The sequence below is a fragment of the Carassius auratus genome, chromosome 40 (genome assembly GCF_003368295.1).
Source record: "Carassius auratus strain Wakin chromosome 40, ASM336829v1, whole genome shotgun sequence".
NCBI lineage: Eukaryota > Metazoa > Chordata > Actinopteri > Cypriniformes > Cyprinidae > Carassius > Carassius auratus.
This window is the reverse complement of record NC_039282.1, coordinates 651,903-666,170: the sequence shown is the minus strand read 5'-3', so window position 1 is coordinate 666,170 and position 14,268 is coordinate 651,903. Positions and strand designations below refer to the sequence as shown.

The window sequence follows — 14,268 nt, the reverse complement described above, 5'->3', positions numbered from 1 at the left end:
CTGAAGAAATGGCACATTATTTAGTATATCTGATTTATATTATCAGATGCAGAAATTAAGTACATTTAAAAAAATTGCTTAATGTAGAAATATCTTGAGCTCAAGATGTTTCATAGACAAGATAACAGTGAGTGTTTATAATGTTCAGGCTTTATTTTAGGTTAGAAAGTTTATAGTGCATGACATCTTTTAAGTGCCTCCAAAGAACATTAGAGTATTTATGGGCCCATTAATCATTTCACAACATGCCTTGAGTTTCCATCACTGGAACTGAAATCTGACTAATAATATGCAGTTGCAACTCTTGAGTAATGACATAGAAATTTCAGTGAATGTCACATAAATATCCTGTATGCTGTCACACACCGGATAAGAAAGAACAGGGTCTGGGTCCAAATGCAGGGAAAATTAACTTTAATAGAACAAAAAGGCCAACACGGAAAAATCAAAACCACCATGCAAAAAACACAGAACCAGGAACACTTACAAAGTACAAGTAGGCTAACATTAAACAATACAGCCTGGCATAGTGGTGGGTGAGACAAGAATATATAGTAATGAACAAATGGGGAACAGCTGTGTGTGTGTAAGTGAGTTACAGGTGTGCAGAGTGAAGGTAAATGAGTCCGGGAGCAAGGGAGAAACACAGGTGAAGCAACTAAAACAAGGATGAGGTGACAAGGTGGGCGGGGTCAGAAAAGGACAGGAGAGAGCACATGGCACCAAACAAACACAACACTCACAGAAGACAGTGACAGAAAGACAGAAGACTGTGACAAATGCTCATAGTAGTTGCATTGAGCGAAGATTGAAATACTCGGATGTTTTGATTACTAGTGATTAGATTTTGCCATAACATCTAAACCATGTGTATTTCTTATTTATTTATTTCACGTATTTATGTATTTGTTTGTTTACTTATCGTTTGAAATGGTTCGCGTCTCCAATACGCATTAATCCACAAATGACTTAAGCTGTTAACTTTTTTAAAGCTCCCTCTGAGTTAAAACAAACCAATATCCTGGAGTAATTAATTTACTCAAACAGTACACTGACTGAACTGCTCTGAAGAGAGAACTGAAGATTAACGCCAAGCCGAGCCAGAAAACGAACGAAAGATTGACTTGTTCTCGAGTCAAGAACCAGTTGTATCTGTTTTCGGATCACCAGTACACTGAACCGAGAACCGTTTTCTGTCAGACGCGTCTGATTCGAGAACCGAGGAGCTGATGATACTGCGCATGTGTGATTCAGCGTGAAGCAGACCGACACACAGAGCGTCTGAACCGAACTGATTCTTTTGGTGATTGTTTCTAAACTGATTCTGTGCTAATGTTATGAGTGCGGGTAAACCGAAGGCTTGAATCAAAGGCAATCATCACAAATCACGCCATTACGTCGAGCGCAAAAGAACCGGTGAACTGTTTTTTTTCAATCTGTGTATTGAAGCACTGTTGTACACATTTTAAATAAATAAATAAATAAACAATCTATATTTAGAATCACTTCATTAAAGCTGTAACTGAAGACATCAAGCATTCCCAGAAAATAAAACCCATGATGTTTCCTGTATTCGCTTTACTGTTTGGGCTAAAAAAAAAAGAATATCATTTTATAGAATTTATCCAATGGAATGGGAGTTGTTTAATGATACATGTAGAGGCATAAATATTTTCACAACATAAATATTATCACAACATAATCTCTATATAGAATGTGTATTCATCATTCTTTGTATCTCATAGTAATTCTACAGATACATTGCTGACTTACAGTGATGAATTAGATCAATCCGTCACTTGAGTGTGCATTTTAATTAAGGCCAGTTATGGGTTCTGCGTCTCAGACAAACTCTCTTGGAGCAGAACCAGACCTTACAGCAGAAAACGTCTTGGTTACGTATGTAACCCTCGTTCCCTGAAGGAGGGAACGGAGACGTTACGAATGGGGATCTCGCCCGAGAGCCCAATCACCTTCGAGTGGTACAAAACGAGCCAATGGTACACAAAGTACCTTCGTCTGCGGAATTTGCATCGCGAGCTCCGCCCCGCAGAGCAGGTATATAAGGAGCAACGCGAGCAACTCGTATTCAAGTCTTCGCTGAGGAGCCGAGCCAGTGACCCGGCCGTTCAGCGGAACAGCGATGTGGCAAGGGGACGTAACGTCTACGTTCCCTCCTTCAGGGAACGAGGGTTACATACGTAACCAAGACGTTCCCTTTCAGTCGGTCACGTTCGACGTTACGAATGGGGTCCCTTACAAAACGCCACATGGCTGTCTTCCAGCGACCCGTGTGAGTGATAGCACCCTGTCGTGAGGCCAGCACGAGTGAGGGCCTATAGCTCGCACAGAATACACTGGGTAGCATATTCCAGCTGGACATATGCTAGCAGGCTGCCTGCCCGTGGGAGGACTTACAGAAGGCAGGTATCTACCAAGGTGGTGATACATAAGAACTCTGAGGTACCCAGCCCGCAGGGTGAAAATTTCAACGACAGAGCTGGCAAGGGGCTTGCCAAGGGAAAGACACATGCTGCGGAGAGACTTACTGTGGACATACACACGTGGGATTACCCAGAAGGGGAATCACAACACATGGAGGCACCTAGTCCCACACATGGCTGACCAAAGGGCATGTACGCAAGTGTTGGACATCAACAGTGCTGGAGGAACCCAGGGTTCTGACTGAGGAACTCACCTGAGGGGAATAGCGCACGCATCCAGTCCGCGGAGTGGAATGGCGCAGCAAGCGGATTGACACCGAGCAGGTCCTTACTGGCCCGAAGGGGCGAGTACCCGGGAGGACACGGGCTCTACACGGAGATTATAAAATCTCGCGAATGTGTTAGGTGTCGCCCAGCCCGCAGCTCTACAGATGTCTGCTAGCGAGGCGCCATGCGCCAGCGCCCAGGAGGAAGCTACGCTCCTAGTTGAGTGAGCTCTCACCCCTAGGGGGCATGGCAGGTCTCGAGCCTGATAAGCCAGGACAATAGCATCCACTATCCAGTGGGATAACCTCTGCTTGGAGACAGCCTTTCCCTTCTGCTGGCCTCCGTAACAGACAAGAGCTGGTCTGTGGTCCTAAGGCACTGAGTTCTGTCCACGTAGGTGCGGAGCGCACGTACTGGACAGAGCAGTGCCAGGGCTGGGTCTGCCTCCTCCAGGGGCAGCGCTTGCAAGTTCACCACCTGATCCCTAAAAGGAGTGGTGGGAACTTTGGGCACGTACCCAGGCCGGGGTCTCAAGATAACGTGAGAGTTAGCCGGCCCGAATTCCAGGTACGCTTCGTCAACTGAAAATGCCTGCAGGTCCCCGACCCTCTTCACCGAAGCCAAAGCCGTCAGGAGCACAGTTTTCAAAGATAAAAACTTTAGCTCTACTGAGAGCAAGGGTTCGAAGGGAGCTCTCTGCAGTGCTGATAGAACCACTGCGAGGTCCCAAGAGGGGACTTGCTGAGGGCGAGGCGGATTGAGCCTCCTTGCTCCTCTCAGGAACCTGATGATCAGATCGTGCCTTCCAAGAGACTTACCTTCAACGGGGTCATGGTGAGCCGAAATGGCAGCCACATAGACCTTGAGGGTGGAAGGAGACAGCCTTCGTTCCAACCCCTCCTGAAGAAAGGAAAGCACTGACCCAACCGGGCATTTCCAGGGGTCCTCACACCGTGAAGAACACCAAGTGACGAAGAGGTTCCACTTCAAAGCATAGGCATGTCTGGTGGACATGGCTCTAGCTGAAGTGATGGTAGCTACCACCTGTGGTGGCAAGGTACCTAAACCTTCCGTGTCCCATCCAGAACCCACACATGTAGGTTCCACAGATCGGGACGTGGGTGCCAGAGGGTGCCCCGTCTCTGAGAAAGAAGGTCCTTCCTCAAAGGAATTGGCCAGGGAGGGGCTGTCGCGAGGAGTACAAGTTCGGGGAACCAGGTCCGGCCGGGCCAAAAAGGCGCAACCATGAGGACCTGCTCCTCGTCCTCCCTGATCTTTCACAACGTCTGTGCAAGAAGGCTCACTGGGGGAAACGCATACTTGCGCAGGCCCAGCGGCCAGCTGTGTACCAGGGCGTCCGTGCCGAGGGTGCCCTCGGTCAGGGAGTAAAGCAACTGGCAGTGGGAATTTTCTGGAGAGGCAAACAGGTCTACCTGAGCGTCTCCGAAGTGTTCCCAAATCAGCTGAACCGACTGGGGGTGGAGTCTCCATTCCCCGGGGCGAGACTGCTGTCGTGAGAGCTCGTCCGCTGCACGATTGAGCCTGCCCGGAATGTGAATGGCACGAAGCGACCTCAGATGCTTGTGACTCCACAGGAGGAGATGGCGAGCGAGTTGTGACATGCGGCGGGAGCGTAGACCACCTTGACGGTTGATGTACGCTACGGTCGCAGTGTTTTCCGTACGGACCAGAACGTGCTTGTCCTTTGGCAGGGCCCTGAAGTGGTACAGAGCAAGACGTACTGCTAGCAACTCGAGGCAATTGACATGCCACTGAAGTCGGGGTCCTGTCCAGGAGCCTGACGCAGTGCGCCCGTTGCACTTGGCACCCCAGCCCGTGGCAGAGGCATCTGTTGACACAACAACATGTCTGGACACCGGTTCCAGGGGCACGCCGGCCCGTAGAAATGAGGGGTCCAACCACGGGGTGAAGTATCGGCGGCAGGCCGGAGTGATGGTTACTCGGAGCATGCCCTGTTGCCATGCCCATCTCGGGACTCGGTCGTGAAGCCAGTGCTGAAGCGGTCTCATATGGAGAAGCCCGAGCGGTATGACTGCCGCCGCGGACGCCATATGCCCCAGGAGCCTCTGAAACAGTTTCAGTGGAACCGCTCTCTTGCCCTCGAATTGTCTCAGGCAATTCAGCAGTGACTGTGCGCGCTCGTTCGTAAGCTGCGCGAACATGGCGACCGAGTCTATTTCCATACCGAGAAAAGAGATCCTCTGCACAGGGGAGAGTTTGCTCTTTTCCCAGTTGACCTGAAGACCCAGTCGGGCGAGGTGTCTGAGCACCAGATCCCTGTGCTCGCACAACCGCTCTCGAGAGTGAGCTACGATCAGCCAGTCGTTGAGGTAGTTGAGGATACGGACACCTTGTTGCCTGAGAGGAGCCATGTCGGACTTCATGTCGGCTGGAGGGACCGGCTCTATCGCGCCCTTTGCCAGCAGGGTCGCGACCTCCGCGCGCATGACAGGGGCATCTTTGCCCACCATCGTCGCGTGGACACCCCGAAACCTGGGGGGACGCCGGGCGAACTGAATCGCGTAGCCGAGCCTGAGCGTCCGGATGAGCCAGCGGGAAGGCCTGGGGAGCTCTAGCCAGGCTCCCAAGAACCAAACCAGCGGGGTCAAGGGGACTACAGGCGTACCCACGGTGGGGCAGCGTGGTGGAGCAGACAGCCCCGGCATGAGAGGCATAGCGTCCCTTAGCGGGGGCGGAGTTCGGGCACTCGTCTGACTCCAAGTGGCAAAGAGGGCATGAGAAGGCGAAGCGTTCTTGAGCCGTCTTTGCATGGAAACTGGCAAGGGGAGAGGAGAACGAGAGCGGCGAGGAAGCACGTCGCCAGCTGCCGTTCGTGGCCTCTTGGGACCCGGAGGTAGAGGAAACAGCTCTTTTAGTGAAGGTTTGGGTACCACCGGCCGCAGGGCCAGTGGCGGAACAAAATGAAAACGAGAACAAAGGATTCTCCCCGGGCCCTCCTCCGGGGGAAGGAGTGGTCCTGCTACCATCTCCTGATGAGCTGACGTCTCCAACTCCGGGTCGTCCGTCTCAGGAACGCCGCTTGGCCTGGTGTTTGGCAGGTTTAGGGGCAGAGACGGGTTGCGCCGCCCTTCTGCGGCCATCTCCTCGCTGCGGCCGGGGTGAAGGCTGCTGCTGTGGCCGAGCGGGAGTGGAGGAGGCCACAGGGGGGCGCCCTCGGCGACGAGCAGGCTGAGGCGGTTGCGCCAGAGGCGGAGTTGAGGAGCTGAGCCCGATCAGACTCCCTCATGTCTGCCAGGTTCAGCCATAGGTGGCGCTCCTGGACCACCAAAGTGGACATCACATGACCCAAGGAGCGCCTCCTGCAAAACCTCTGGGTCAGCACTGCCCTCGTGCAGCTGCCGGAGCAGCTTGGCCTGATAGACCTATAGATAAACTAATGGAATGCATATTCGATATAAAAAAATTGGATGACGAGTAATTTCTTACTGCTAAATTCAGAAAAAAACAGAGGTGTTAATCATAGGGCCTAAAAACTCTGCTTGTAATAACCTAGAACACTGTCTAAGACTTGATGGTTGCTCTTTCAATTCTTCGTCATCAGTTAGGAACCTAGGTGTGCTACTTGATCGCAATCTTTCCTTAGAAAGCCACGTTTCTAGCATTTGGAAAACTGCATTTTTCCATCTCAAAAATATATCTAAATTAAGGCCTATGCTCTCAATGTCAAATGCAGAAATGTTAATCCATGCATTTATGACTTCAAGGTTAGACTATTGTAATGCTTTATTGGGTGGTTGTTCTGCACGCTTGGTAAACAAACTACAGCTAGTCCAAAATGCAGCAGCAAGAGTTCTTACTAGAACCAGGAAGTATGACCATATTAGCTCGGTCCTGTCCACACTGCACTGGCTCCCTATCAAACATCGTATAGATTTTAAAATATTGCTTATTACTTATAAAGCCCTGAATGGTTTAGCACCTCAGTATTTGAATGAGCTCCTTTTACATTATACTCCTCTACGTCCGCTATGTTCTCAAAACTCAGGCAATTTGATAATACCTAGAATATCAAAATCAACTGCGGGCGGCAGATCCTTTTCCTATTTGGCGCCTAAACTCTGGAATAACCTACCTAACATTGTTCGGGAGGCAGACACACTCTTGCAGTTTAAATCTAGATTAAAGACCCATCTCTTTAACCTGGCATACACATAACATACTAATATGCTTTTAATATCCAAATCCGTTAAAGGATTTTTAGGCTGCATTAATTAGGTAAACCGGAACCGGAAACACTTCACATAACACCGTACTTTCTACATCATTAGAAGAATGGCATCTACGCTAATTTTGTCTGTTTCTCTCTTGTTCCGAGGTCACCGTGGCCACGAGATCCAGTCTGTGTCCAGATCAGAGGGTCACTGCAGTCACCCGGATCCAGTACGTATCCAGACCAGATGGTGGATCAGCACCTAGAAAGGACCTCTACTGCCCTGAAAGACAGCGGAGACCAGGACAACTAGAGCCCCAGATACAGATCCCCTGTAAAGACCTTGTCTCAGAGGAGCACCAGGACAAGACCACAGGAGACAGATGATTCTTCTGCACAATCTGACTTTGCTGCAGCCTGGAATTGAACTACTGGTTTTCGTCTGGTCAGAGGAGAACTGACCCCCCAACTGAGCCTGGTTTCTCCCAAGGTTTTTTTCTCCATTCTGTCACCGATGGAGTTTCGGTTCCTTGCCGCTGTCGCCTCTGGCTTGCTTAGTTGGGGTCACTTCATCTACAGCGATATCATTGACTTGATTGCAAATAAAAACAGACACTATTTCAACTGAACAGAGATGACATAACTGAATTCAATGATGAACTGCCTTTAACTATCATTTTGCATTATTGAGACACTGTTTTCCAAATGAATGTTGTTCAGTGCTTTGACGCAATGTATTTTGTTTAAAGCACTATATAAATAAAGGTGATTGATTGATTGATAGATCTGCAGTGAGGCCATGGCATGCAGGGCAGAAGCGGCCTGGCCCGCTGCTCTGTAAGCCTTGGCCACAAGCGTGGATGAGAACTTACAGGCTTTGGAGGGCAGCTTGGGACCAACACGCCAAGCGGAGGCGCTCTGCGGACACAGTTGCATCGCAACAGAACGCTCCACCGGGGGAATCCCAGCATACCCCTTGGCCGCCCCGCCATCGAGGGCAGTGAAGGCGGAGGAAGAACCAGAACGGTTTCGGACAGTTAAAGGTGCCTTCCATGAACTAGTTACTTCCTGGTGCACTTCCGGGAAGAAAGGAACCAGAGGGGGGTGCTGGCGATCCGCATGAGCAGCCCCCAGGAACCAATCATCCAGCCTCGAGCGCTCGGGACAGGGTGGAGGATTCCACTCAAGCCCGATGCTCTCCGCTGCCCGGGAAAGCACGGCCGTCAGCTCGGGATCGGACTCGGACAATGCTGGCACTCCCGAGGGAGGCAACACAGCCGAACCCTCATCTCCCGAGGACTCAAGCCCGCCTTGTGATGCGGCGATCGACATACGGTCCTCTTCGCGAGCCCCGAATGAGATGTCAGGAGCCTGAGAGGGTCCAGCAAACTCACCCGGGAACTCAACCGGCTGCGGCGTATGTGAGGGGGGTATGGCCCGAGGAGGTTCGCTCGTCGGGGAAGCCCACACGGTAACCCTCAGATCACCCTGGCCACCAGCCGAAGTAGCTCTCTTATGAGAAGAAGAGCTAGTACGGGGTGTGGCAGAGGGGACTCTATACCTTTTAAGGTAATCGAGTCTCGATCTCAACGCCGAGATGGTCATGTCCCCGCAATGAGAACATGAGCCATCCATGAACGCAGTCTCAGCGTGCTGGAAGCCCAGACACGTGACACATCGATCGTGACCGTCACGAGGAGCGATATATCGACCGCACCCAGAAACACACGGGCGAAATGACATCTTTAAAAAGACGCAAATCGGCCCGTATCTCTTTTGTGAGAGAAATTTGTCTCTTTTAGAGGTGTTGAAGCGCTCAGGGGAACGCGGGAGCTGTCGCAGGAAACCCAGACGAACCGCTGAATCGCGCCGTCACACCAACACCAGCTCTTGCTTGTAAACACTCCGGTGATTGCAGCAAGCGATGTGCTCGGCTCCGAAGCGAAAGCTTGAATGCGAGTTGCTCGCGTTGCTCCTTATATACCCACTCTTCGGGGCGGAGCTCGCGATGCAAATTCCGCAGACCAAGGTACTTTGTGTACCATTGGCTCGTTTTGTACCACTCGAAGGTGATTGGGCTCTCGGGCGAGATCCCCATTCGTAACGTCGAACGTGACCAACTGAAAGGGAACTTGGGGTTGTAGATGCCTTCTTGCTTCGGTGGGCAGTTGTGATTAACTGGAGAGAGCTTTCTGTTAGTGTTGGCATTCATCTCATTGGCAGTTGCTCACGTACTTCACCGAGAAGTGTGACCTGGATGCAGCCATCTATTCTTCATGGGCACACAATAGCAAGAATACAAATTTGTCACTGATAAAATATTGACAATAATACAATTAAATATTATAAACGTATTTATTTGTTATTATTTAATGCATGTTGCATTGCATGGATTTTTTAACATCACACATTTTAAACTGTACATCAACAGGGAAACATAATGGTGCATAAAATATGTATCAACTTATCGAAATAATAATGATCAAATTATTATTAACATTTATTTTGATTCTTTTTTATGTTAATTACAGGGGACTGGAGCTTCACTGCAGTTATCTCAGTGTTGTTGTTTTTTTTTTTTTTTTTGAGTTTCTGTGTAGATACATAGCTTATCAGCTACAAAATGCTATTGGACTTTTCCACTTTTTATTCCCGGGCAAAAAGTTACTTTTCTTAAAACTCTTGGAACTTCACTGTAGTAAACACATACAATTCAAAAATGTGAAATGTAAAAAATAGGAATGTATGTTTGGGCCAGAATGTTGCCTCCTGGTGAAAAAAAAGAGAGAGAAATAACATGTCTTCATGTTCAAGTAAATATCAGATAATGCCTTTTTTCTTTTCAATTTTTTTTAAAGCATTTTTTTTGCAATAATGAAAAATACCACATTACAAAATACAAATACAGTCAAATACCATTCAATTCACTCCCTCTCTTTACTTGTAAGTGTGTGAATATTTTTCACCCATCATGTAGTTAGCACTTCAGTAGTTGTGACACCTCCCATATACCTTCTTTATTACATAATTATTGAGAACCCAACCATCTTTCTAAGCAAGGAGAGTAAAATCTTAACTGTTACTGTGTAATGAAGCACAATAAACAATTGTGTGTGTTTCTAATGAATTTATTTGTTTGTAATCGATGTAGTTGAAATGTTTTGTAGTATGGCACAAATATCTGTCACAAAGCACATGATTAAATTTACATTTTGTATAAATTCTTAAAACTAAGCATATCTGAAGAGGGAATCCACGGTTTGTGAATCCAGCTGGCAAAATTAAGAAGGTATTTACAGTTCCCACACAATCTTTGGAAATACTGTTCTGTTCAGTGCTGTGACCTGAAACTTTCTTAGTATTTCACCATTAATATAAAATCTGGCAGCTGACAGCTAATTCAACCAGAACATTCAGATACATGGTCAGTTGTAACACAAACAGGTCAAAAGCTGAGCAAGATACAAATTAAAGTCACTATTTGCAGTGCACCTCAGTTCCTCTTTATACATAGCCTTTGTTTCCTCCTGGCCGAGCTGTGTACTTTGCAGTGTACTGATCTTTAGGAGGGCAATTTGCACAAAGCAATGACCCACCAATTATTAACAGCGCCGAAGCAGCCCATCCAATAAACAATGAAGCTCCCAACTCTCTCTTCAGTGAACTGACGGTCATAGGGTTATAGAAGTCCCTTATAACTGTATTGGCTGTCCAGCAGACAGGAATCAAACACAGAACTCCAGCCACAATGAAGATGGCTCCTGAAATGATGCCCACTTTGGCCTTGGTGCGCTCGTCCTCGATGCAGTTGGTGCATTTCCCTCCAGCAGCCGCTAGCAGGATTCCAAAGACACCCACCAGGATAGAGATGACAATCAGGGCTCGAGCCGCCTGTAGATCTGAGCTGAGGGCCAGCATGGAGTCATACACCTTACACTGCATCTGTCCCGTGCTCTGCACCACACAGCTCATCCAGATTCCTTCCCAGGTTGTTTGCGCAGTGACTATATTCTGTCCAATGAAAGCTGTGACAAGCCACATAGGGAGAGCGCAAACTACGATCACCCCGATCCAGCCGATGATGGCCAGGGCTATGCCCAGCATCTGCAATCCTGCTGATACCATGCTAGAACACTGCTTTGGTAACAGAATAGTCTTTGGTCTCCAGAGCTGCTTCAGTGGACATTTTATGCAAAGAGAAACAAGGAGGGACCACACAAATCACTCCCAGGTGCACCGTCACCATTATTTGCTCCCAGGCTGTGGTGTCATTAATCAAGCAAACCCCAGTGACGAGCCTTAACTGTAATTGCATTAGGGTGGATTTGTTTTGCTGAACAAGATATTTTATGAATCACAATGTCATAGTTTTACATAAGGATGACTCATGGTTCAATGATGAAAGTACACTTTTAAGAAAAGCATAACAGTAATCCATTAATAAAGTTAGAAAACAAATATATTATACAGAAAATGGGTGTCCCAAGGCATGTGAAGGGTTTTGAAAGATGAAGTAACATAATTAACTAATGCCAATACATTAAAATAAATACAAAAAAAAGGGATAAATAGGGAAGTACCCTCTAGAACACACACCCAAAGTACACTGATTCATTGTCTTTTCTCCTTTTGCTAATTGCAGATAAAGCTTTAGCTTAGGAGGACGTTCCTGCTTAGATATAATTATGTGACAACTAAACCACTGTAATTATGGGTTTTTCTAAATTAGTCATTTTGAGCAAAGCATAACATATGCCACCCTCTCGCTTATACTTGGTTTACACATGCATTTCTTTACTCTCACAAAAGAACATTTGCTTTAATCAGACTAAAAACTCATTTCAAACTTGATATTTTTCTAAATAGAAGCACTTAACGAGACAAATGAGAGAAAAACAAACATGCAGTTGCTGACCTGGTTTCCAGTGTCCAGAAAAAGGCGTGCAATCTTTCCCTGAAGCCACTGCAGCACTATATAGTTAAAAGAACTAAAAGAGTTCACTATCCAAGGCTTTGCAGACATTTAGAGGCACACAGTGAAGGGATGAAAGTCAATCCCAGGTGTTTGTTTTGTAGAAAATAGAAAAAAAGAGGGACAGAGTAAGGGATACTGATTGTTTCATAAATGAAAGAAGGCTCTTGTTTGGTGGCCAGAAGGACAACAATGGTTCTGTTTTACATGGCAGCTCATTAAAATACCCTTGGCCAGGAGAAAGAGGATACGGTCACACACACACACACACACACACACACACACACACACATGTAAGGAATGTGTGCACCTTATCAGATTGGTTACTCTGAATTCTTTAAAAGAGGCTTAAGTAATATCAAAAAATTAAATACAATAACTGATTCATTAAATTTAAATACAAAGACAATCACAAATCATTTTTAATTGGTTAAACTGACATTGGTTAAAGCAGTCTTAATCACATGACCATTATATGTAGGAAATAAAATTAATCAAATTTTGCATGTTCGAACATTCAAGTGCATCATAGTTCATTTAACTTTAACTGAATGTGAAAAGACTAATATGAACAGCTCAGTTTTGTAATATCATCAGAATAACATTTTCATAAAATATCAACCTTAGACTCTTTGGTCAGAATGTGCAAAAATGTAATTCAGATAAAAACAATAATGTCTTGACGTAAGAAGCACAAGTAAACACAAATATAGTTGCAGCAGTGAGTCATCTGTGCCACACTCTGTTGACTCTTGTGTACTAACTAATGAAACTGTTATTAGATTTCTTCCCCCGGGGCTGATGGAGGAGAGGCAGTGAGTGACATCAGAGAGTTGGGACAGTAGACAGAGTTTCTATGGATGACCAAGACTGTGATAGCGATCTAGAAGAATGAAAGGACTGATGAGTCAATGGTGCTTTCTAAAGATCAAGGATTGATGTAATCATTGAGAGCACATGATGCTTGACCCGGCCAGCTAATTACAGACCGCTGAGTTTCTTAATAATTAACATATTAGAAGAGAAAAATAACAGTGGTCTACACATCGTAAAGCTCAACAGAAAACAATAACTCATATTCTTCTCAGGTAAGAAGGATTTAGGAAGTGAATGTTCTGCTCTTTCTTATGGTATATTTAATGTACTGAAATTTTGTAACTAATCCAAAAGCAAAATAAAAAATAAAATATAAAAAGTTGTTTGATATTATGCAAACAATATAACAATGGCTTGTAATAAAGCACATTAATAATGAGTATACGTAAAGACGTTTACATTTTGTAGCATTTCTGGTGACTAGTCCACATTAGGTGCTATAAACGATATCAACAGTCCAGTTTAAGGAAAAAACATATACCTGTGGATATATTTTTGCAAACTGATATTGCTTGTAGCATGTTTCATGGCACTTTCAAAGTTAAATGTCCAGTGACTGACGCTTAGGCATTAAGGCATGTTAAATTTTCTCTGAAACACACATCGCAACATTTTATTACATTGGCTGTGTTATGTGTCACATTCGGAAATTAAATGACTGGTGTGAGGTGCCATAAGATTAATGCTTTATCGCATTTGAAATCAACTTTCCACCTCCACTAAACCATACCCTAAACCTTGACAATAATGTTAACAAAAGCAAAGGAAAAGAAAATAATAATATTATGGATGAACCATGCAATTTTAGCTAATTTAATATAAAGATAAACTATTTTTTTTTAATTTCATTTTAAAATTGGAAAAACAAATGAAAACATTATATATTATAAAAACGAATATACAGAAGGTGGTCTACTATAAAAACAATAGTAAAAAAAAAAAAAAAAAAAAAAAAAAAATATATATATATATATATATATATATATATATATATCCACTGCACTTGTTTTCCCTCCCAGTCTGAGGGAATGAGAAAGTATGGTGGAACAGGTTCACACTCCCACACCAAGTCACATTGTAATATTGTAAACATAACAACCTGGAAAAAAATGTCACTCTTATGTCACTTGTTTACCAGTTTGTCTTGTTTAACTGTTTTGTTGTTGTTGAGAGGCATACTTTCAGGTTTCACAGGACAATGATCACCTGTTAAATTCCTCTGTTCGTGCTTAAGAAAATATTTTACATTAGATGGTACTTTCATGTCCATGTACTTTGTATAATAACATGGTCCTGCACTGAAAAAAAGTAATAAGTAAATTTACTTAATTTTTATTTGGCAAGTTTTTGCACAAGCATTTTTCAAGTAAATTTAACACATTTGGAAATTAAGTAAATCTACTTAACTAAGTTAAGTAAAAAAATAAATAAAAAAATTAATAAGTACATTTTAATTAAATAATATTCAGTTAATGCATTTAGCAGACACTTTTATCCAAAGCAACTTACAGTGCATT

The 14,268-nt window shown here is 45.1% G+C and overlaps 1 protein-coding gene across 1 annotated transcript; it reads right to left on the bottom strand.

The window, feature by feature from the left end:
• Nucleotides 1-10,015: 10,015 nt before the first annotated feature.
• Nucleotides 10,016-11,102, bottom strand: LOC113058207 (claudin-4-like). The gene has a single exon (XM_026225898.1). It carries the CDS (start codon nt 11,026-11,028, stop codon nt 10,408-10,410), a length of 621 nt encoding a protein of 206 aa, XP_026081683.1. The 5' UTR covers nt 11,029-11,102; the 3' UTR covers nt 10,016-10,407.
• Nucleotides 11,103-14,268: the final 3,166 nt, after the last annotated feature.